The following is a 26,126-nucleotide window of genomic DNA, read 5'->3' as shown; positions in this document are numbered from 1 at the left end:
CATCTCCACCCCGCTGATCCTCAACACTGGGGCCCCACAAGGGTGAGTGCTTCTACACCTGCATTGCTTGCTGTTTGGGGTTTTAGGCTGGGTTTCTGTACAGCACTTTGAGATATCAGCTGATGTACGAAGGGCTATATAAATACATTTGATTTGATTTGAGTGCTCAGCCCCCTCCTGTACTCCCTGTTCACCCATGACTGCATGGCCATGCACGCCTCCAACTCAATCATCAAGTTTGCAGACGACTGTCGTGTCTTTGGCTATGCCGGATTAAGTGATATGACATGCTATTCTATAAAATAATTTCTCCGTAATTAATATCACCTGATTGAGCTAATCATGTAAATGTAATTAACTAGAGAGTCGGGCACCACGAAAGAATATTTATAGAGCTGTTATCTTCCGAATAAACTCTTAAAGACCTAGTAATATTTTACATCAATAGCAGTCAATATCAATCGTCACCTTACTTCAGTCTCATCTGAAAGTTGTAAATTCTTGGTTATCTGCAAGAACCCTGGCTAACAATTTGAATCAGCAATACAAAATTGGGTTTAATCATTTATTTACTAAATGCCTAACTAATCACACAGAATTACACATACACACAATTAATCATAACTTGATTACAAATTACATCATTAAGGAAAACGTCCCTAGCGGGCGGAACAGATATGACAGCTTGTTACACAAAAGAAAAGGGGCTGGGTTTAGTGAAGGAGCTTGAAGACTGAGGAACAAAGGGAAGAAGCTGGGCTTTCGTAAATACAGTATCTTATGCATTCTAAATTACCGCCCATTTGGAAAAGTAAAATGCAATAAATATTTACTCTGAGCTGCGCTTCGGTAGGTTGGTGGTAGATGGAAGGCCGTGTTGCCCAACCGAGTCCTTTGAAGAATGTCTCTGGTGGTCAAATGGATACGTTGTAGTAACGTCGTTGTGTGGTAGACGGAATACTCTGTCTGTTCCTTCCTAACCTGCGTTTGCAGCTGCGGTTGCTAACTCAACTGCTAGAAGGTATCATTTCTGTAGTGAATAAGAGTTCAAAGTTCATACCATTCGCAACTAAAGCGCACAATGATGTTGGCTTCGTTCTATAGTTATTATAGGAACCATTCTGACATAGGACCGTCGTCCTACAACCCCGGAACAGGAAGTTCTATTGTCGTCAAGGGCTTATATAGGAAGGGAGAGGAGGGCGTGTTTGAAAAGTTTTATAGCCCATGTCCCTTCACAAGGCGGGCCACTAATTGAGCAGCCCTATCTTATGAAAACCCATATCTCACATTTTAGAAGCTAAAATCACATTTCATCCCATCACAAATCATTTCATATTCAAACATTTAAATTGAACAACAATTCCATGTGAATCCGATAACTCTGATGTGTAGACTTTCTACTGTAGAGTTTGTCATCTTATCATTGATGAGAATGTCTCAGATGACAACCGAACTGACATCGTATTCATTAAGTTACACCGCACATGTTAAATTGTTCGGATTACCAGAATATAGTTCTTCCCCCCCCACCTTCTGATGTTTCCAGAATCTCTATGTTAACCAAGGGTTTTGCAAATGTAACCTCAGTAGGGTAGAGAGAGGAAAAAGGGGGGAAGAGCTATTTATGACTGTCATAAACCTACCCCCCAGGCCAACGTCATGACACGACATTACAGTGGTAAGCTTGGTTACCAACAATGACGAGACGGCCTACAGGGAGGAGGTGAGGGCCCTCGGAGCGTGGTGTCAGGAAAATAACCTCACACTCAACGTCAACAAAACAAAGGAGATGATCGTGGACTTCAGGAAACAGCAGAGGGAGCACCCCCCTATCCAATTGACGGGACAATAGTGGAGAAGGTGGAAAGTTTACACATCACGGACAAACTGAAATGGTCCACCCACACAGATAGCGTGGTGAAGAAGGCGCAACAGTGCCTCTTTAACCTCGGGAGGCTGAAGAAATTTGGCTTGTCACCGAAAACACTCACAAACTTTTACAGATGCACAATTGAGAGCATCCTGTCTGTCTGTATCACCAAACGACCTGCCCTCCAGGACACCTACAGCACCCGATGTCACAGGAAGGCCAAAAAGATCATCAAGGACAACAACCACCCGAGCCACAACCTGTTCACCCCGCTATCACGCAGAAGACGAGGTCAGTACAGGTGCATCAAAGCTGGGACCGAGAGACTGAAAAACAGCTCCTATTTCAAGGCCATCACACTGTTAAACAGCCTTCACTAACATTGAGTGGCTTCTGCCAACATACTGACTCAATTCTCTAGCCACTTTAATAATTAAAAATTGGATGTAATAAATGTATCACTAGTCACTTTAAACAATGCCAATTTATATCATGTTTACATACCCTACATTACTAATCTCATATGTATATACTGTACTCTATACCATCTACTGTATCTTGCCTATGCCGTTCGGCCATCGCTCATCCATATAATTATATGTACATATTTTTTATTAATTCCTTTACACTTGTGTTTATAATGTAGTTGTTGTGAAATTGTTAGATTACTTGTTAGATATTACTGCACGGTCGAAACTAGAAGCACAAGCATTTCGCTACACTCGCATTAACATCTGCTAACCATGTGTATGTGACCAATAACATTTTATTTAATTTGAGGAATGGGCCAAAATTCACCCAACTTATTGTGGGAAGCTTGTGGGAGGCTACCCAAAACATTTGACCCAAGTTATACAATTTAAAGGCAATGCTATCAAATACTAATTGAGTGTATGTAAACTTCTGACCCACTGGGAATGTGACAAAATAAATAAAGCTGAAATAAATAATTCTCTCTACTATTATTCTGACATTTCCCATTCTTAAAATACAGTGATGATCCTAACTGACCTATGACAGGGAATTTTTACTGGGATTAAATGTCAGGAATTGTGAAAAACTGAGTTTAAATGTATTTGGCGAAGGTGTATGTAAACTTCCGACTTCAACTGTATATATTTAGGGCTTCACTGCTAAGTATGATTCAAATTGCCCAAAAAAGGTGTTGTTCTTAAAGCAGACGCCTCTTAAAATATTTACAATGTACAATAACAGAATAACATACTTTTCAGTCTGTTAAAGGCCGAATGGGGCTCTTTTTTTTTATATCAATATCAAATCATTTCTGGGTAACAATTAAGAATCTTAATGTAGATTGCCATTAGGTTGCAATTAAAATGGGGAAAAATAGTTTTTTCACACTTTTACAGTGTTAGTTTTATCAGCTGTTGTACAGTATGATGTGAAACACAGGCAAAACAGAATTTTTACTGTGCTTGGCCTCGAATTAAGACAAATTTGCCTATTTTGTCATGTGGCCAAATTTGACTTCAAAGGTGGCTAAACCATATAAGACAAGCATATTGCGTCTTTTCTTTTGTTTCCCCTTCCTGTCCTATGAAAAGATGACTCAGTCTGGACCTGATAGGGTCATCTTTGTGGCTGTACCTATAAAGCATCTGGCATTATATAAAGGTCGTCCTCCTCAATGTCAGCAGGCAGCAGGCACCAGGCTACACGGCGGGTCGTTGCTGTAAATTGCGTCATCGGATGAATCACACTGCAGGTATACATCCTCGGGTTCCATAGGTGACCTGTAGAGATGGGTAGACAGGTGAGCCAACATCAGAATGTGCTTTCCCTGCACAGTTGCACCACAACAAACATGGCATATGTGTGCTCACTTTCACATGGTCAACATTCCTCAATTTTGTTAAAAGTCCAGTGTTGAGTCATTGATACACAGCAGGATTAATACATGAAATCTAGAAAATGAAGAGTTTGCAAAAGGCAAATGAAACCTAATCAACTTCCATTTACACTCCATTTTGTTTGAACATTTCAATACAAAATCAACCCAAACGAATCATCATGTAGCCTACCTGACCTGTTTATGTTTCTGGCTGTCTTGTTGGAGTCAGTGATGTTCTCATAGATAGAGCTATGATCGGCAGGTGGTGGTCTGACCATGGCTGTGTATTTGGAACCCTCAGACTGACGTGTTTTGACCTCTGTGCTCTTCAGTTGATTTAACTGTGACATGCTCCTCAATTTACTGTGCTGGGTGAATACCAGTGCAATCACTATTCCCAGCACTATGAAGAACAGAGGCAGACCCACAGCATGTCCCACAGAAGAACTAAGAGAGATTGGGTCTAAGCATTCTGTGGTAGAGTTTCCAGGGAGACAAGTCCTATTAGACATCATTACCTGTAAATTACAAAATTGATGATTGGATGACAGTTTGGGGAGTTGAAATGAAGGGTAGGCTACTATACAGTGGTGTAAAGTACTTATTAAGTAGTACTTTAAAGTATTTTCACTTAAGTCGTTTTTTGGGGTGTCTGTACTTTTACTTCACTACATTCCGAAATAAAATAATATACTTTTTACTCTATACATTTTCCCTAACCCACAAAAGCACATGTTACATTTTGACAGGAAAATTATCCAATTCACACACTTCACACAAGAGAACACCCCTGCTCATCCCTACTGCCTCTGATCTGGCGGAATCACTAAGCACAAATGCTTTGTTTGTAAATTATGTCTGAGCGTTGGAGTGTGCCCCTGGCTCCGTCAATAAAAAAGCAAGAAAATTGTGTCATCCAGTTTAAGGAATTTGAAATTATTTATACTTTTTTTTTTCAAAGTACATTTGAGCAATTCCATTTACTATTAATACTTAAGTATATTTAAAACCAAATACTTTTAGACTTTTACTCAAGTAGTATTTTACTGGGGGACTTTCACTTTTACTTGGGTAATTTTCTATTAAGGTATCTTTTACTTTTACTAAATTTTGACAACTGAGTACTTTTTCCACCACTGCTACTATACATAGAAAGTCTGGTATTTAAGGCATTCAATGAATTGTGTCATATTAATGATAACTACCAAACTAACCAAACCCAGGTCATCATTGTAAAATAATCTCAATAACATATGAGCTAAATAAAGGATTTATTAAATTGAAATCAATAAAAATGAATTCATGAAAAATAAATGAATACAATGCATGTCCTAATAACATTTTCCAGTTTCCAGGCTTGTTTGAATAGGAGAGCAACCATGAGATACAAAAGATCAGTAGGTCAGAACCAATAAAAATGTGTCTTACCAGGCCAGGGAGAGAACAGCAGTGTGGTCAACTTGGTCTATGAGTAAGAGACAATGAAGATGTTGGCGCAACTTTAAAGTTCCATTATTTCCATAGTAAAATAGTGGAACTTGGCAAATAAGTAATCGCTTAAAGGGTTGCAACAATCCATTTTTGGACATATATATTTTATTTACCTTTATTTAACTAGGCAAGTCAGTTAAGAACAAATTCTTATTTTCAATGACGGCCTGGGTTAACTGCCTTGTTCAGGAGCAGAACGACAGATTTGTACCTTGTCAGCTTGGGGATTTGAACTTGCAACCTTTTGGTTACTAGCCCAACGCTCTAACCACTAGGCTACCCTGTCGCCCCATAAATGAATTATATGTACCCACTGATTCTTGAAGAATATTACTTATAAATTCCTCATGAGCTTAGTCCAAACGTGGTACCATATCAGAAGCCAAAATAAGCTTGCTTTACTCCAATGTTTGTAAACAAAGTAAATGTAGACACATATTGTATAGCATAATAAACACAGTTAAAACTGTAATTTTGATATCATGGGATGGTCGGTCCTTGCATCCATAGCTCTGCCTTTGAATTTGAGTGGTTACATTTTTCCAGCCTCATCCCCCCCATGTTATCCAAAAATGGTAGTGGGCTGTTATTGTTTCAACTGCTGTTTGCTGCTTTAAGATTGTCATTAAGACAGTCGTGAAGAGTGCACGGCAAAACCTATTCCCCCTCAGGAGACTAAAAAGATTTGGCATGGGTCCTCAGATCCTCAAATGGTTCTACAGCTGCACCATCAAGAGCATCCTGACTGACGGGTTGCATCACTGCCTAGTATGGCAACTGCTCGGCCTCTGACTGCAAGGCACTACAGAGGGTAGTGAGTATGGCCCATTACATCACCGGGGCCAAGCTTCCTGCCATCCAGGACCTCTACACCAGGCTGTGTCAGATGAAGGCCCTAAAAATGTTCAAAGATTCCAATCACCCTAGTCATAGACTGTTCTCTCTGCTACCGCACGGCAAGAGGTGCCAGAGGTCCAAGTCTAGGTCCAAGAGACTTCTAAACAGCTTTTACTCCCTAGCCATAAGACTCCTGAACATCTAATCAAATGGCTACCCAAACTATTTGCATTGCCACTCCCCCTCTTCTATACTGCTGCAACTCTCTGTTATTATCTATGCATAGTCACTTTAATAACGCTACCTACATGTACATATTACCTCGACACTGGTGCCCCCGCACATTGACTCTGTACCGGTGCCCCCTGTATATGGCCTCGCTGTTGTTATTTTACTGCTGCTCTTTAATTATTTGTTACTTTTTTGTAGGTATTTTCTTAAAACTGCATTGTTGGTTAAGGGCTTGTAAGGAAGCGTTTCATGGTAAGGTCACCTGTTGTATTCGCCGCATGTGACAAATCAAATTGGATTTAATTGTATTTGAAGATTGACTGTAAATGCCTCATTGTCAATCTAGAAAATATATCACACTGCAATGAAGAGACAAGTTTGGGACTTGATTTTTTTTATGTAGATTTCTCCATTAGTCTGTACCTCACCTTGAAGGGTGTACTCTAGATTATTGTTGTATTGTTCACTATTCAAACAACAATTGTTTTAAAGTATAGTTTAATTCACTCATATGAACTAATAAGCAGTGAGATTGTGTGCAATTATGTTTTATGAATCATTGCTTTCCAGGAATGCTTATTGAAGTGTGACAACCCAGAACACATTTGACAATAGTTTATTGTCCATAGCCTACACAATTAGATGTAATTTCCATCGGGAAATTATTTCTGCTAACTGATATTCTAGCTGTTACGCCTACTTCCATTTCATGTGACACATCTTCATTTCTCTTTTGGAAGGCTACCACATTTGAATAGATTCAAGAAATGTCTGGCAGGTTCTTCAAATGAACCTACGTACACTGAGTGTACAAATTAAGAACAGCTGCTCTTTCCATGACATAGACTAACCAGGTGAAAGCTATGACCCCTTATTGATGTCACTTCATCTATCTACTTCAATCAGTGCAGATGAAGGGGAGGAGACAGGTTAAAGAATAATAATATTAGGAAGGTGTTCTTAATGTTTTGTACACTCAGTGTATACTGTGTATTGGCAGAGAGATTACAGTATATACAGTGGATTTTGAAAAATGTTGTTTATCACAAACAGAAAAAACGTATTTCGGAGGGAAGTGAAGTGAAATCTCCATTTTAGTATTTATATACATGCACATTACCTGCTGATATGGTCAAATGGTACTGGAGAAGCCTTGCAAGGGAAAGACTGTCACAGCAGTTTTCAGAAACACATTTCTGGTAAGGCTGTGTGAAATGCAAATACAGTATTTTAGCAGGTGTCTGTCATATACAACACCCATAATGACAGAAATATCAATCTGGAAGACCAGATTGGTCTCTCGCAAGATTTCTAACAATAGTATCACACCCTGATCTGTTTCAACTGTCTTTGTGCTTGTCTCCACCCCCTCCAGGTGTTGCCCATCTTCCTCATTATCCCCAGTATTTATACCTGCATTCTCTGTTTGTCTGTTGCCAGTTTGTCTCGTCAGGTCTTACCAGTGTGTTTGTGCGGCGCCCTGCGGTCTCAAGTTAGGTTTCCCTGGTTCTGACCATGCTGCATGCCCTGACCCAGAGTATGCCTGCTGTTCTGTACCTGCCTGACTCTGACCCGTTTACGATCCTCTGCCTGTCCTGAGCCTGCCTGCTGTTCTGTATCTTATTGACTCTACCCTGGATTACGGACCTCTGCCTGCCTTTGACCTGACTTTGGCATGCCCCCTGTTTGGGTCAAAAAACATCTGTGAATCTAGCTGTGCATCTGGGTCTTATTCTGAGTTCTGATAAATAGAAGAGGAAAAAGAAACCTGCACAATACTCTTGATAGTTTCACTGCTCTTTAATAAGCTTTACATATCGATATGTTTTTGCTTTATCATTATGGGGTATTGTGTGTAGATTTGTGTTTTTAATTTTTTTATTAATACATTTTAGAATAAGGCTGTAACAAAATGTGGAAAAAGTCCAGGGGTGCGAATACTTTCCTAAGGCACTGAATGTACAGGGAAGCATGCTGTCTCATGCTTTGGAAATGCTTGCCATTTCTGTGTTTATGTAACCAGATAAATGTATCTGAGGAGCAGAATACAGGAATCGACTAAGACATGACATTCTCTCCATTTTAGCTAGCCTTTTCACTGAGGCTCAACTCCAAGGTTTTTTCCAGGGTTTAGTTTGCAATAACAGCATAATCCCACACACCCAGTGCCCTGAAATACAATTTCAATGGTTTCCTTGGTTACTTTACAGCCAATTTATTTCCACTACTCTGAATGGTGGGTGAAACGGCATATTGTTTCATTGTGCTTGGACTGTGCCTGTCGCTCAAAACCTCATATTTGGCCTTAGTGTCTGTCAAAAAAAATACATTTTTGAAAGTGTTGGTACTTTCAGCATATTAGTAGTTAATTGTGTGATTTACAGTGGTTTATGCGTTTAATTCCAAGTGAGATATATATTGCCAGTAAGCGCTCTCCTTTGAGTGGAGACATCTGGCCAGGGGCTAGTTATTAAAGACACTAGGCCTACAATAATTGGAAAGGAACGGACACACACAACCACTTTCATAGGCTCTAGCCTTCATCAGTGGAAAATAAGGGGAACAGGACAGAGTATTGTTATGCCTTGTAGGCTAAGTGGCTACAAAAGGCAAGCAAACAAGAAGAACCCGGCAAACACGTTCTTTGGAGCATCTTATTTTTGTTATCCGCATACGTCTGACAAGTGGACCGTTGGTAACATGTTCAGACAAGCAACAATGAGGGTAAAATGTATAACTTAATATCACTTTTTGGTATTTCACCCATCCCTGGTGAAGAAGGTGGGGAATGCAGGCGTTCCAGATGTGCGCGTAACCTACGCCCACGCGCAAGGACGTGTGCATGCAACGTCATTGAAGGGAAAGCGGAGCAGAAGAGCGAAACATGGCGACATCAAACAATCCGCGGAAATTTAGCGAGAAAATCGCTTTACATAATCAGAAGCAGGCAGAGGAGACCGCAGCATTCGAGGAAGTGATGAAAGATTTGAGTATTACCCGAGCAGCGAGGGTAAGCTTGTCTGTTTTTTTTGTTTGTTTTTTTACCCATTTGCTGTTATTGCTGGTGAGCTGTCAAATTCAGTAATATTCGCGGCGGGCACGTAGCTTGGCCAGGGAGGTAAACAATAACAAACAGCCCCCTACGTGCCAGCTAATATTCTTGGCATGAATGGCAACCAGCAGTCTTCTTATCGTATTCGTGTAGTTATTCTCAAATGGAGAGGTATCCCGACTCAAGTCCCTCCGTCTTCAAAAGTTGCACAATATACCTCCAGTGCAAGGCAATAGCCAACTAATGTGGGGCGTGCATGCGTGTTTGACAGCCACATCTAATAGAACGTTCGTTGGTTTTTCTGATCGCACTCTAGGCGAGGAAGAAGCTTCAGATGAACAGCAATTTCTATGTATAGAAGCATTTTGGAGAGCAGTATGTTCAGTTTAAAGATCACCAAAGACACACAGGCTAATAACCAGGTGGAAAAGCAGTCGTGCTGTGAAACTGGGCAGACAAGTACAGTAATATGATTGACAGTGGCATATCAAAGATGAGGACAAACCCGCACAGATTATGTTGACGACAAAAACCGCATGCCGCAGGCCTCTAATGCCAGCAACATATTGCGCTCTAGATCAATGTCATTTCAGTGCTTTTGGCAGTACATTTTTCTACAAAATGTATACGAAATAACATTGGTGCATTTGAGAAACGTTGCCAGCAGAACCAACGCATTTGAAATAGTTTCAAATGGGCGGGTTCTGAGATACTGTAGCAACATTGGCATCGCTCACTGACTGGTTAAATTACTGCATCCTTATTTGGATGGTACTATCCATTGAATACATTGGACAATCATCAGTGTAGTTTTAGGTTTTAATTCACAGAAAATAACACTTTCTATTGATTTCAATTGATTAATTCAGTGTTGAGGTGACATCTGTTCTTTTTCCTGAAGTGGGTGATTTATTGTGTTAGGCTGGAACCTTCGGAAGTCAAACCTGGGTGTAATTTCAACAAACACATTTGGGAAGAGTAGGTTTCACTATTTGAGGACATGTTCTAGAACTTTGGGGTGGATGTGTCCATATGTAGTTCAGACATGCATTTATGAGCAGAATTACTGTTACCGCAGTCAGCCATGAAATCCCTAGTTTGAAAGCGATTGTTTTTCCCCTACATTTTCCCTCACATGGGACAGCCCCCTAGCAATTCCAGTTCTAGCCAATGAGTTTTAGCCCCTCAGCTAGCAAGATGCACACAAAGCGAGCGAGAGGGCTACTAGCTAAAAAGTATACAAAAGTACTGGAGAATCTCTTTTAAAATATTACTTTTGGCCCTATAGTATAGTGATGGGGGACGAAGTCGATACAGCTACATATCGGGATATTATTTTGGACAATATATTGTATCGTATCATTTTGGCAATAACGCAATATTATTTTTGTGCTAGTGGCCTGTATACCTTCACTTTTTTACAACTTTTTTATTTCCATGACTGATAACAAAAAAAATTATCTCTTGACACTCTGCAGCAAACGTATGGCGATCAATATAGGTTTGGAACATCGAATCGCAATAAAATAACAGTATCCAATCGCAATAAATATACAATCGTGAGAATCGTAATCTAAAGGATCGTGATAATATCGTATCATGAGGTCCCAGGCAATTCCCAGCCCTAGTTATAGTATGAGGCTATAAACATAATACTTACTTTGTAACATATAGTATGCATTCATTAATAGGAAGGGCAAGTCTAATACTCAGTATTTGATAATAACTGTTGACAGTGCAGTAGGCGGCGAGCCTACAAGTTCACTCAAGTAGGCACATTTACCCTATTGACTAGATTCATAAGTGGTTGGATTTGTGAAACACTGATCCCAAAATGCATGTAATCTTCTGTCAACAAAATAACAAGATGTATTCAAACTTGACTCACTATTGGGAGATTACTGTATTTTCAAAACACTCTGGAGAAATAGGCTTTAGAGATTGTTATTAAATGATTTCCCTGCTTTAATCAATAGTGCGTGTTCGTGACAGACATGAACAGTTTGGGTACTGTCTGCGTATAGGATTAAACAACTTTGATTACCAGCTTTTCTAAACAAAATATCCAAATGACTGTCTCGTGACATTACTCAGTATCTCTAGTACATGAGACATTTTTGAAATGTAAACTCAGCGAGAAAAAAGAAATGTCCCTTTTTCAGGACCTGAAAACGAAAATCCTTAAAAATCCAAATAACGTCACAGATCTTCATTATAAAGGGTTTAAACACTGTTTCCCATGCTTGTTCAATGAACCATAAACGATTAATGAACATGCACCTGTGGAACGGTCATTAAGATACTAACAGTTTACAGAAGATAGGCAATTAAGGTCACAGTTATGAAACCTTAGGTCACGAAAGAGGCCTTTCTACTGACTCTGAAAAACACCAAAAGAAAGATGCCCAGGGTCCTTGCTCATCTGCGTGAATGTGCCTTAGGCATGCTGCAAGGAGGCATGGGGACTGCTGATGTGGCCAGGGCAATAAATTGCAATGTCCATACTGTGAGATGCCTAAGACAGCGCTACAGGGAGACAGGACGGACAGCTGATCGTCCTTGCAGTGGCAGACCACATGTAACAACACCTGCACAGGATCGGTACATCCGAACATCACACCTGCGGGACAGGTACAGGATGGCAACAACAACTGCCCGAGTAACACCAGGAACGCACAATCCCTCCATCAGTGCTCAGACCGTCCGCAATAGGCTGAGAGAGGCAGGACTGAGGGCCTGTAGGCCTGTTTTAAGGAAGGTCATCCCAAGACATCACTGGCAACAATGTTACAAACCCACCGTCGCTGGACCAGACAGGACTGGCAAAAAGTGCTCTTCACTGACGAGTTGCGGTTTTGTCTCACCAGGGATGATGGTCGAATTTGCGTTCATCGTCGAAGGAATGAGCGTTACACCGAGGTCTGTACTCTGGAGCGGGATCGATTTGGAGGTGGAGGGTCCGTCATGGTCTGGGGCGGTGTGTCACAGCATCATCGGACTGAGCTTGTTGTCATTGCAGGCAATCTCAACGCTGTGCGTTACAGGGAAGACACCCTCCTCCCTCATGTGGTACTCTTCCTGCAGGCTCATCCTGACATGACCCTCCAGCATGACAATGCCGCCAGCCATACTGCTCGTTTTGTGCGTGACTTCCTGCAAGACAGGCATGTCAGTGTTCTGCCATGGCCAGCGAAGAGCCCGGATCTCAATCCCATTGAGCATGTCTGGGACCTGTTGGATCGGAGGGTGAGGGCTAGGGCCATTCCCCCCCAGAAATATCTGGGAACTTGCAGGTGCCTTGGTGGAAGAGTGGGGTAACATCTCACAGTAAGAACAGGCAAATCTGGTGCAGTCCATGAGGAGGAGATGCACTGCATTTCGCTACACTCGCATTATCTGCTAACTGTGTATGTGACCAATAAAATGTAATTTGATTTGAGATCAACTATTTGCATACTCCTAGCAGGTGAACTGTTGAACCTATAAGGGTGTGACCTTGAGTTTTTGTAAGGCTGGAAAGACATTCATATAGGTGATAGTTATCCCAGCGAGGCCTATATGTGGCGCCATTCAATGTCAAGATGAGGCGGTGTGGCAAGATTGTAAATAAAGAAAACATCATTTAATCATGGGTGATCTGTAATTGCTGAAAAATGTATTTTCTCTATGAAGTTTATTAGGTAAATTGAGGTTAAAGGTGAGTAAATGTCATTTTCACACAACAATAGGTGATTGCTTAGGCCAGACAAGTCTTATCCCCTTGGTTCTAACAGATGGATGGAGTGATTTGTAATCTATAGAATCAATGTTAAACAAGGAAAGTTTTTTTTTTTTTTTTTCATCAGTCAGAATTTTTGTGCTCTCTGTCACCCTCATTTTGATTTTGAATTATTGTTGAATATTTCATACCGAACATTATCTGATGCCATGTTTGTTTTGTTTTGTCACTCCTTATACAGTTACAGTTACAGAAGACCCAGTATTTACAGCTGGGACAAAACCGTGGGCAGTACTATGGCGGATCATTGCCAAATGTCAATCAGATTGGAAATGGCACCATTGACATGCCTTTTCAGGTAATGTGTGTTTGTCGGACTCAAAGTATTCATACCCCGTGACGTATTCCACAATTTGTTGTGTTATAGCCTGAATTCAAAATGGATTACATTTTTCTTCTCTCACCTACACAATACCCCATATACATGTTAGCAAATGTATTTCAAATGAATTAAAGAAATATGTAATTTACATAAGTATTCACACCCCTAAGTCAATACTTTGTAGAAGCACCTTTGACAGTGATTACAGCTGTGAGTATTTGTAACTCGGCCACTCAAGAACATTCACTGTCTTCTTGGTAAGCAGCTCCAGTGTAGAGTTGGCCTTGTGTTGTAGGTTATTGTTCTGCTGAAAGGTGAATTAGTCTCCCATTGTCTGGTGGAAAGCAGACTGAACCAGAATTTCCTGAAGGATTTATCCTGTGCTTAGCTCCATTCCGTTTATTTTTTATCCTGAAAAACTCCCCAGTCCTTAACGATTACAAGCATACCCATAATATGATGCAGCCAATATGCTTGAAAATATGGAGAGTGGTACTCGGTTATGTGTTATATTGGATTTGTCCCAAAAATAACACTTTGTATTCATGACAAAAAGAGAAGTGCTTTGCAACACTTTATTTCAGTATTACTTTAGTGCCTCTTAGCAAACATATTCTGTACATGCTTCCTTCTTTTCAATTTGTCAATTAGGTTACTATTGTGGAGTAACTAAATAGTTGTCGATCCATTCTCAGTTCTCCTATCACAGCTATTAAACTGTAACTGTTTTAAAGTCACCATTGGCCTCATGGTGAAATCCCTCATGGTTTCCTTCCTCTCTGGAAACTGAGTAGGGAAGGATGCCTGTATCTTCATAGTGACTGGGTGTATTGATACACCATCCAAATTGTAATTAATAACTTCACCATGCTCAAAGGGATATTCAATGTCTGCTTTTAAAAAAATATATGTTTTTACTTATCTACCAATAGGTGCCCTTCTTTGCGAGGCATTGGAAAACCTCCCTGGTCTTTGTGGTTGAATCTGTATTTGAAATTCACTGTTTGACTGTCTGACCTTACAGATAATTGTATGTGTGGGTTACAGAGCTGAGGCAGTCATTCAAAAATCATGTTAAACACTATTATTGCAAGAGTCCATGCAACTTATTATGTGACTTGTTAAGTACATTTTTACTCCTTAACTTATTTAGGCTTGCCATAAAGTGTTTGAATATTGGAAAGGCATTTCAGCTTTTCATTAATTTGTTGAAACTCCGAATAACAATTCCACTTTGACATTATGTGGTATTGTGTGTAGGCCAGTGACAAAAAAAATACAAGGGGGGTGAAGGGGTGTGAATACTTTTTGAAGTCGCTGTATGTGTCTTACTCGAAATGGAAATTTGTTTACTCTTTTGTTGACATATATTTTTCTGTCTTTTATCTATGGAGCTTGTAACTGGTTTTCTTTGCGGTGTCTGCAGACTCCCTTTCAAGGTTCAGGTGACACTAGCAGGACAACACGGCATCATGGATTGGTTGACAGAGTTTACCGGGACAGAAACCGCATCACGTCCCCACATGGAAGGCCCCTCGACAAACATGGACGCCAAATATCTTTTACTGTCGGTGTATGCTACTGTATAGTTAACTTTTTTATTTTTTACGGTCTGCTATGCAACGGATATTTGACTATGAATGACATGGTAATTACATAGTAATTTTACAGTAACAATTAGCCTTTTCGTTAAAGCAAGCACCACTATTTAACATCTTTAACCATTGTACTTCAAAAGCATATGCTGTACTTTATGGCATAATGGTGTTTTACATCCATTAACATCAGTTGTGAAATGCTACAGATTTGTGTTGCCCTTAACCAGGGGTATCACATTGATAGCTGTCCATATGGTTCCGTGTATCTGTCACCCCCACCTGACACCAGTTGGAGGAGGTAAGATAACCCGAGAATGTGTCGTCGAACTGTTGGGATTTCGTTGTGAAACGCTCCCTTGACTTTCCACAACTGATACAGTTGGTCACCCCCCTTAAGTGGTGTATGTCTCTTTCCCTGTGCTATAGGACTAACTCGGACTCTGCGTTGCATCAGAGCACTTTGAACCCACAGGACATTTTCGCGGGAGGCTCACAGGACATGCAGCCGAAACGAGGTGTGTTGGATTTGAACTTGGTACTTCAAGTTTTATAAACTTTACATTATTAGTCCATCATTACACATGAATTATTTTTGGACAGAACCGGTTAGCAAAATGTATTGGCCCTACAATGACCCTATGAGAGGAATGAATAGCCATTGTAGGGTACAATGCTCTGTTTCCAGTTGGTAGGCTTAATAATGATTTGAGTCCAGCCTTAAATTATTAGCCAAGTTGTTATGAGGGAGGTGGTATTCAATGTATTGACAATGAAATATATTGTAATGGCTTTGCTGACTACTCTTTTGAACTGTTGAATAGTGTCTAGTGTACCTGATAAAAGGTTTTAGACTATGTCTTCGAAGGCTATAGACATTACTCATGGGACGAATAGGAACATCTGAGTGGTTCTCAATGTTACATGCTAATGGTGTCTTTTAATGTATTTAACCTTTTAACTAGGCAAGTCAGATAAAAACAAATTCTTCTTTACAATGACGGTCTAGGAACAGTGGGTTAACTGCCTTGTTCGGGGGCAGAATGACAGATTTTTACCTTGTCAGCTCGGGGATTTGATCTAGCAACCTTTCGGTTACTGGCCCAACGCTCTAACCAGTAGGCTACCTGCCGTTTTTGGGAATCGCCAGCGCAGCCCCAAAATATTTCAGGTATCTCAGATTGTTCTCGCATTTCTCACAGAAACTTTGTTGGGAGGAAAGATGTTTGACATGCTTTTTTCATTTGTATCAGAAACCATTTTTGAGAAAATGATGATTAAAGTGGCCATTGTTATATGGCATGACATGGGAACCGTACACGATACAGACAACATATTGGTGTCATTGTACTCCTTGTAGTGTGCGCAAAAATATGGAGTATGTCTTGACATTCATTTTTGACATTTAATTTATTCAACATAAACAAATATGAATGTCAAAAGTAGCTTTTTTAATTTTGTTCATTTTAAGATGTTGTTTGGAACAATATACTATACAAGTACATCACATTTCCAGAGTAGGCTCTCTCCTAACAGTGAATGGGGAAATGGATTCAAAAGGAATATGCTGGTGATTTGCCGAATGTGCAATCCAAATGGTCTGTGATTGGTTAAAGGTGCTACACCAGGGGTCTCCAACAACGTGTTCTACCGCAAACTGTCATGAATAAATCTCAGAAGTATCAGACACCGCAAGCTCCCAGATATTCTCTAACCAATGCAGCATTGACATTATCCCATCGCTGGTTAGCCACTATTGGCTTAAAAAGCCAAACCTAATACAATAAAGCTGCCAATTGATTTCCAGCAATATTGCCCCTTTCTGTCTGTGGTGGGTGTTTGTCTATCAGTCCATGTGTAGCCAGTTGATGTGGTAACAGTCTTGTGGGTTGACGGAAATACTTTCCCCAAAACATGCTCAATTAAATGTTAACTGCAAAGTAGGCTTACTTGGCAGAAGTATGTGATGAGTAAGTACAGTTGAAGTCGGAAGTTTACATACTTTTTTCCCCTCACTGTAAGTGTATTTGATCCCCTGCTGATTTTGTACGTTTGCCCACTGACAAAGAAATGATCAGTCTATAATTTTAATGGTAGGTTTATTTGAACAGTGAGAGACAGAATAACAACAAAAAAATCCAGAAAAATGCATGTTAAAAATGTTATAAATAGATTTGCATTTTAATGAGGGAAATAAGTATTTGACCCCCAATCTGAAAGATTTCTGGCTCCCGGGAGTCTTTTATACAGGTAACGAGCTGAGATTAGGAGCACACACTTAAAGGGAGTGCTCCTAATCTCAGTTTGTTACCTGTATAGAAGACACCTGTCCACAGAAGCAATCAATCAATCAGATTCCAAACTCTCCACCATGGCCAAGACCAAAGAGCTCTCCAAGAATGTCAGGGACAAGATTGTAGACCTACACAAGGCTGGAATGGGCTACAAGACCATCGCCAAGCAGCTTGGTGAGAAGGTGACAACAGTTGATGCGATTATTCGCAAATGGATGAAACACAAAAGAAGTGTCAATCTCCCTCAGCCTGGGGCTCCATGCAAGATCTCACCTCGTGGAGTTGCAATGATCATGAGAACGGTGAGGAATCAGCCCAGAACTACACGGGAGGATTTTGTCAATGATCTCAAGGCAGCTGGGACCATAGTCACCAAGAAAACAATTGGTAACACACTACGCCGTGAAGGACTGAAATCCTGCAGCGCCCGCAAGGTCCCCCTGCTCAAGAAAGCACATACATGCCCGTCTGAAGTTTGCCAAAGAACATTTGAATGATTCAGAAGACAACTGGGTGAAAGTGTTGTGGTCAGATGAGACCAAAATGGAGCTCTTTGGCATCAACTCAACTCGCCGTGTTTGGAGGAGGAGGAATGCTGCCTATGACCCCAAGAACACCATCCCCACCGTCAAACATGGAGGTGGAAACATTATGCTTTGGGGGTGTTTTTCTGCCAAGGGGACAGGACAACTTCACTGCATCAAAGGGACGATGGACATGGCCATGTACCGTCAAATCTTGGGTGAGAACCTCCTTCCCCCAGCCAGGGCATTGAAAATGGGTCGTGGATGGGTATTCCAGCATGACAATAACCCAAAACACACAGCCAAGGCATCAAAGGAGTGGCTCAAGAAGAAGCACATTAAGGTCCTGGAGTGGCCTAGCCAGTCTCCAGACCTTAATCCCATAGAAAATCTGTGGAGGGAGCTGAAGGTTCGAGTTGCCAAACGTCAGCCTCGAAACCTTAATGACTTGGAGAAGATCTGCAAAGAGGAGTGGGACAAAATCCCTCCTGAGATGTATGCAAACCTGGTGGCCAACTACAAAAAATGTCTGACCTTTGTGATTGCCAACAAGGGTTTTGCCACCAAGTACTAAGTCATGTTTTGCAGAAGGATCAAATACTTATTTCCCTCATTAAAATGCAAATAAATGTATAACAATTTTGACATGCGCTTTTCTGGATTTTGTTGTTATTCTGTCTCTCACTGTTCAAATAAACCTACCATTTAAAATTATAGACTGATCATTTCTTTGTCAGTGGGCAAACGTACAAAATCAGCAGGGGATCAAATACTTTTTTCCCTCACTGTAGGTTGGAGTCATTAAAACTTGTTTTTCAACCACTCCACAAATTTCTTCTTAACAAGCTATAGTTTTGGCAAGTTGGTTAGGACATCTTATTTGTGCATGACACAAGTAATTTCTCCAACAATTGTTTACGGACAGATTATTTCACTGTATCACAAAGAAGTTTACATACACTGAGTTGACTGTTCCTTTAAACATTTTTGGAAAATTCCAGAAAATGATGTAATGGCTTTAGAAGCTTCTGATAGGCTAATTGACATACTTTTAGTCAATTGGAGGTGTACCTGTGGATATATTTCAAGGCCTACCTTCAAACTCAGTGCCTCTTTGCCCGACATCATGGGAAAATAAAAAGAAATCAGCCAAGACCTCAGAATTATTTTTTTGTAGACCACAGTCTGGTTCATCCTCTGGAGCAATTTCCAAACGCCTGAAGTTACCACTTTCATCTGTACAAACAATACTACGCAAGTATAAACACCATGGGACCACCCAGCCGTCATACCGCTCAGGAAGGAGACTCATTCTGTCTCCTAGAGATGAACGTACTTTTGTGCGAAAAAAGTGCAATTCAATCCCAGAACAACAGCAAAGGCCCTTGTGAAGATTCTGGAGGAAACGGGTACAAAAGCATATATCCACAGTAAAACGAGTCCTATATATCGACATAACCTGATAGGCCGCTCAGCAAGGAAGAAGCCACTGCTCCAAAACCACCATAAAAAAGCCAGACTACGGTTTGCAACAGCACATGGGGACAAAGAGCTGACTTTTTGGAGAAATATTCTCTGGTCTGATGAAACAAAAATAGAACTGTTTGGCCATAATGACCATTGTTATGTTTGGAGGAAAAAGGGGGAGATTTGCAAGCCAAACAACACCATCCCGACCGTGAAGCACGCGGGTGGCAGCATCATGTTGAGGATATGTGGATATATTGAAGCAACATCAAGACATCAGTCAGGATGTTAAGGCTTGGTCGCAAATGGGTCTTCCAAATGGACAATAATCCCAAGCATACTTCCAAAGTAAGTTTGTGGCAAAATGGCTTAAGGACAACAAAGTCAAGGTATTGGAGTGGCCATCACAAAGCCCTGACCTCAAGCCTATAGAATTTTTTTGGGCAGAACTGAAAAGGCGTGTGTGAGCAAGGAGGTCTACAAACTTGACTCAGTTACACCAGCTCTGTCAGGAGGAATGGGCCAAAATTCACCCAACTTATTGTGGGAAGCTTGTGGAAGGCTACCCAAAATGTTTGACCTAAGTTAAACAATTTGAAGGCAATAGTAATTAAGTGTATGTAAACTTCTGACCCACTGGGAATGTGATGAAAGAAATAATTCTCGCTAATATTATTCTGACATTTCACATTCTTAAAATAAAGTGGGAGTCCTAACTGACCTAAAACAGGGAATTTTTACTAAGATTAAATGTCAGGAATTGTGATAGCCAAATACACCTTAAACTGAGTTTAAATGTATGTAAACTTCTGACTTCAACTGTATATCATTTGTATCTATTACTTGTTATTTTCCAACTTTGCCATGACATGAGCAGCAGCAGTACAGAACCATCACTAGACCAGCACACTAGATGCGTAATTTAAAGGGCCAGATGCGCAAATAAAGAGGAATTACACTAAAATGGATGTTATTTTCTTCCAGACTAAAGCATTGACATTGACTCAGAACATCCAATTTCGTTGTTTCTCGATGAACAATTGTCATTTTGAGAGTGAAAAATCTATTTTAAAAAAATGGGAAAATATAAACCATAGTTTTTTATATAAAAACATCAGATTTTATAGGGCCCCTTAAAGTTATTTGTCATTATACCTGGTAATATAATTAATAGAGAATGGTGCACTACTTTCTCTTGAAGACAAAGGCCCCGGGGAAGAGTTGCAGAGGGGAGGAGAAGAGACGTGCCTATTTGATAGCAATAAAATGCTTGCGACATGTTTCTTTTTGAAAAGTGTCTCTCATGCTAGAAAAGGTTGAAGACCCCTGTGCTACACAAAATAAATGTGCATTGTGATTTCAGAAAATGTCCATTTATATATCTGCAGTAATAGTGGAATGATAGTGTTTCACAGTATTCACCTATTGATTTCTCCCGCCGGAGAGGCAGATGTTGTAAAAATGTGAAAGCTGTTCTGATTTTGTGGTTGTGTTATCTAGTGTAAACAGCTCTGTCGTTTCCTGGTTGCTAAACATTTCAGTTTGTGAGAAAACAAGCTCTGAATAGTGTAGGGAATCATTGTACCATCTAAATCGTTGTGAAATATCTTTTCAATAAACAAAAATATAGTTTTTACAGCTGTTTGAAGCTGGTGGACCAAAATCACTATTTTACGAGTATATTGTTACAAACAATGTCTTAAGGCCATGCACCACAGGCTGAAATTACATTTTTGGAGACTTGTTGGTGTTTTGTTAAGTTTTTGGGGGGGATTTTCAAAAAGTTAAAGATGCAGTGTAGTGATGCCTCTAGCACTGATATGCAGTGCATTAGACCACTGCGCCACTCGGGAGCCCCTCATTCTTGCATAGATTGTAATGGACACATGATGTGTGTAACAGTTTTTTGAGGGTTGTACTGATTATGATGAGCTAATGCTAAGCTATTTGACGGCTGTGGGTGACGTCATGTTTGTTGACGTCATACAATGCATTCTAGTTGTCACGTAAGCGTCTGTCAGACCAAAGATGTTATAACAAGGGATAGTTCACTCGACTGACTTATGGTGCTTTCAAGACAACTGGGAGCTCTGAAAAATACGAGGTCAAATCACGACATCAGTGATCTTCAGGTTGGAAAGTCGGAGCTCTAGAGAGATGCCCGAGTTTGAATTCCGAGTTGGATGACCGTTCAAAACTACTTTTCCCAGTTGGAGCTTGTCTTTTTTTGGAGTTCCCAGTGTTGTCTTGAACGCGGCATCAGATTGTAACTATGGTACTTCAGGGTTGCCAGCTCAGACCTGCTTTCCATTGGTTTTATTTTTATTTGCCATATAAATTTCTCCTTTAGCCAAGGGCCAAATACATGGGTGACTGAAAGACGAATGAGGTCGGTGGCAGTAATGCACCTAATTTATGAAAGTCGCAATATAAAGTCCAGAGAAGAAAAGGCCTGGAAGGAGGAGATATGACTAGAAACAATTTAGTTGTTAGTAGAGGACGTTGTTCATTTCAGGTAAAATAACAACTCAATGTTTAAATCCCAGGACAAATTATCTAGCAACAGCAAGCTAGCTAAATAGGACAAATTAGCTAGCAAGTGCAAACTAGCTAGCTAAATTGCCATACATGTTTAATGCTTTTCGACCTGTCCCCAAATTAATGTAATTGGTTCAGATTTTGTTTTGATATTTTAACCTGCGTGTCGTGATCGCATTTGGTGTGGGGGGACAAAATGCATTTATGCACGATGGCGCAGACGGTTTGGGTCCCATGTTACAAGTCATATGCGCCGGTTCTTGTATGCACTGTAACACGTACAGCGAAGATTTGTAATGTGCTGAAAAGTGGGCAAAGTAAGTTAAAAAAATGTTTTTTTACTTTGTTTATTTGCATCTTATTGGCATTCAGGAATTAGGAGTTTTTACTTTTCAAACATAAACAAACATGGTTGCCATCATAAAGAATTTAGCTGCTGTTTGCTTAACTGACACGCATCTCTTTTCTAAACAATATTACATCTCTCCTTGTGGTACATTGTAAACAAATCTAGCTGTTAGGTCGCTGAATTGTGTTTTTTTGGGGGGGGTCAGCGCAACCTGTTATTTAGACTAGTTTATGGAATGAGTTTGGCTGTGGATGTGTTCCGTGTGATGTTTGGATGACGTTCGCATTTTAGATTTTACAATAAAAGGTGAAATTGAGGAATAAAGTCGTGAAGACCTTTTATTTCCCATCAGAACATAAGATTGTTTACATGCTTTTCAGACAACAATGCTGTTTTAGATACGTTTGTTGCATCATACGTTCTGTTGCTACTGTTCCAATCACATATTTGCCTAACAAGGGCCTAAAATGGCCACTTTCATCATGATTTTCTAAAAGATGGTTTGATACAAATGTTAAAAGCATGTTAAACATCCTTTATCCCAATGAAGTTTGCTATATGAGAATTGCCAAAACAATCTGAGATACCAAAAATATTTTCGGGCTATGCTGGAGTTTCAATATACAGATGGCAAAAAAGTATTTAGTCAGCCACCAATTGTGCAAGTTCTCCCACTTAAAAGGATGAGAGAGGCCTGTAATTTTCATCATAGGTACACTTCAACTATGACAGACAAAATGAGAAAAAAAATCCAGAAAATCACATTGTAGGATTTCTAATGAATTTATTTGCAAATTATGGTGGAAAATAAGTATTTGCTCAATAACAAAAGTTTCTCAATACTTTGTTATATACCCTTTGTTGGCAATGACAGAGGTTTTCTGTAAGTCTTCACAAGGTTTTCACACACTGTTGCTGGTATTTTGGCCCATTCCTCCATGCAGATCTCCTCTAGAGCAGTGCTGTTTTGGTGGCTGTTGCTGGGCAACACGGACTTTCAACTCCCTCCAAAGATTTTCTATGGGGTTGAGATCTGGAGACTGGCTAGGCCACTCCAGGACCTTGAAATGCATCTTACGTAGCCACTCCTTCGTTGCCCGGGCGGTGTGTTTGGGATCATTGTCATGCTGAAAGACCCAGCCACGTTTCATCTTCAATGCCCTTGCTGATGGAAGAAGGTTTTCACTCAAAATCTCACGATACATGGCCCCATTCATTCTTTCCTTTACACGGATCAGTCGTCCTGGTCCCTTTGCAGAAAAATAGCCCCAAAGCATGATGTTTCCACCCCCATGCTTCACAGTAGGTATGGTGTTCTTTGGATGCAACTCAGCATTCTTTGTCCTCCAAACACGACGAATTGAGTTTTTACCAAAAAGTTATATTTTGGTTTCATCTGACCATCTTCTTCTGGATCATCCAAATGCTCTCTAGCAAACTTCAGACGGGCCTGGACATGTACTTTCTTAAGCAGGGGGACACGTCTGGCACTGCAGGATTTGAGTCCCTGGCGACGTAGTGTGTTACTGATGGTAGGCTTTGTTACTTTGGTCCCAGCTCTCTGCAGGTCATTCACTAGGTCCCCCCGCGTGGTTCTGGGATTTTTGCTCACCGTTCTTGTGATAATTTTGACCCCACGGGGTGAGATCTTGCGTGGAGCCCCAGATCGAGGGAGATTATCAGTGGTCTTGTATGTCTTCCATTTCCTAATAATTGCTCCCACAGTTGATTTCTTCAAACCAAGCTGCTTACCTATTGCAGATTCAGTCTTCCCAGCCTGGTGCAGGTCTACAATTTTGTTTCTGGTGTCCTTTGACAGCTCTTTGGTCTTGGCCATAGGGGAGTTTGGAGTGCGACAGTTGGAGGTTGTGGACAGGTGTCTTTTATACTGATAACAAGTTCAAACAGGTGCCATTAATACAGGTAACGAGTGAAGGACAGAGGAGCCTCTTAAAGATATTGTTACAGGTCTGTGAGAGCCAGAAATCTTGCTTGTTTGTCGGTGACCAAATACTTATTTTCCACCATAATTTGCAAATAAATTCATTAAAAATCCTACAATGTGATTTTCTGGATTTTTTTTCTAATTTTGTCTGTCATAGTTGAAGTGTACCTATGATGAAAATTACAGGCCTCTCTCATCCTTTTAAGTGGGAGAACTTGCACAATTGGTGGCTGACTAAATACTTTTATGCCCCACTGTATACAGTACCAGTCAAAAGTTTGGACACCACCTCATTCAAGGGTTTTACTTTATTTTTACTATTTTCTACATTGTAGAATAATAGTTTTGAGGTCTTCACTATGAAATAACACGTATGGAGTCATGTATTAACCAAAAAAGTGTTAAACAAATGAAAACATATTTCAGATTCTTTAAAGTAGGCACCGTTTCCCTTGATGAGAGGTTTGCACACTCTTGGTATTCTCTCAAACAGCTTCATTAGCCAGTCACCTGGAATCCATTTCAATTAACAGGTGTGCCTTGTTAAAAGTACATTTGTGGAATTTCTTTCCTTAATGCGTTTGAGCTAATCAGTTGTGTTGACAGCTTTGCACACTCTTGGCATTCTCTCAACCAGCTTCACCTGGAATGCTTTTCCAACAGTCTTGAAGGCGTTCCCACATTTGCTGAGTACTTGTTGGCTGCTTTTCCTTCACTCTGCGGTCCAGCTCATCCCAAACCATCTCATTTGGGTGTAGGCAGGTTATCTGATGCAGCACTACATCACTCTCCTTCTTGGTCAAATAGCCCTTACACAGCCTGAAGGTGTGTTGGGTCATTGTCCTGTTGAAATACAAATGATAGTCCCACTAAGTGCAAACTTGATGTGATTGCGTATTGCTGCTGTGGTAGCCATGCTGGTTAAGTGTGCTTTTTGAAATTTGAAATAAATCACTGACAGTGTCACTGGCAAAGCACCATCACACCTCCACCATGCTTCACGGTGGGAACCACTCATGCGGAGATCATCCGTTCACCTACTCTGCGTCTCACAAAGACACAGCGGTTGGAACCAAAAATCTAAAATTTGGAATCATCAGACCAAAGGACAGATTTTCACCAGTCTAATGTCCATTGCTCGTGTTTCTTGGCACAAGCAAGTCTCTTCTTCTTATCAGTGTCCTTTTTAGTAATAGTTTCTTTGCAGCAATTTGACCATGAAGGCCTGATTCACGCAGTCTCCTCTGAACAATTGATGTTGAGATGTGTCTGTTGAGCATTTATTTGGGCTGCAATTTCTGAGGCTTGTAACTCTAATGAAATTATCCTTCCTAAACTCTCCTTCCTGACTCACATTAAGCATCTCCAATCCAAAATTAAATCTAGAATCGGCTTCCTATTTCGCAACAAAGCATCCTTCACTCAGGCTGCCAAACATAGTCAGTTTTACGAGGGTATCATACCGATCCTTGACTTCGGCAATATTTACAAAATAGACTCCTACACTCTACTCAGCAAACTGTATGTAGTCTATCAGAGTGCCATCAGTTTTGTCATCAAAGCCCCATATACTACCCACCACTGCGACCTGTATGCTCTCCTTGGCTGGCCCTCACTTCATATTCGTCGCCAAACCCACAGGCTCCAGGTCATCTATAAGTCTTTGCTAGGTAAAGGCCCGCCTTATCTCACTGGTCACCGGAGCAGCACCCACCCGTAGCACACGCTCCAGCAGGTATATTTCACTGGTCACCCCCAAAGCCAACTCCTACTTTGGTCCGCCTTTCCTTCCAGTTCTCTGCTGCCAATGACTGGAACAAATTACAAAAATCACTGAAGCTGGAGACTCATATCTCCCTCACTATCTTTAAGCATCAGCTGTCAGAGCAGCTTACAGATCATTGCACCTGTACATAGTCCATCTGTAAATAGCACACCCAACTACCACATCCCCATATTATTTATTGTCTTGCTCCTT

The 26,126-nt window shown here is 40.6% G+C and overlaps 1 protein-coding gene across 1 annotated transcript in view; it reads left to right on the top strand.

Moving 5' to 3' along the window:
* Positions 1 to 9,106: 9,106 nt before the first annotated feature.
* Positions 9,107 to 26,126, top strand: part of LOC110530125 (CREB-regulated transcription coactivator 1) — a 47,289-nt gene continuing 30,269 nt past the window's right edge. The window contains exons 1-5 of the mRNA XM_021612959.2: positions 9,107 to 9,294; positions 13,296 to 13,412; positions 14,863 to 14,991; positions 15,271 to 15,332; positions 15,461 to 15,549. Of these exons, the coding sequence (XP_021468634.2) occupies positions 9,169 to 9,294; positions 13,296 to 13,412; positions 14,863 to 14,991; positions 15,271 to 15,332; positions 15,461 to 15,549 (523 nt within the window). The 5' untranslated portion in view covers positions 9,107 to 9,168. The remainder of the gene's footprint in view (positions 9,295 to 13,295; positions 13,413 to 14,862; positions 14,992 to 15,270; positions 15,333 to 15,460; positions 15,550 to 26,126) is intronic.

The sequence above is a fragment of the Oncorhynchus mykiss genome, chromosome 8 (genome assembly GCF_013265735.2).
Source record: "Oncorhynchus mykiss isolate Arlee chromosome 8, USDA_OmykA_1.1, whole genome shotgun sequence".
NCBI classification, from domain to species: Eukaryota; Metazoa; Chordata; class Actinopteri; order Salmoniformes; family Salmonidae; genus Oncorhynchus; species Oncorhynchus mykiss.
Note: the sequence above shows the minus strand (reverse complement) of the source record. Positions and strands in the feature narration are given on the sequence as shown.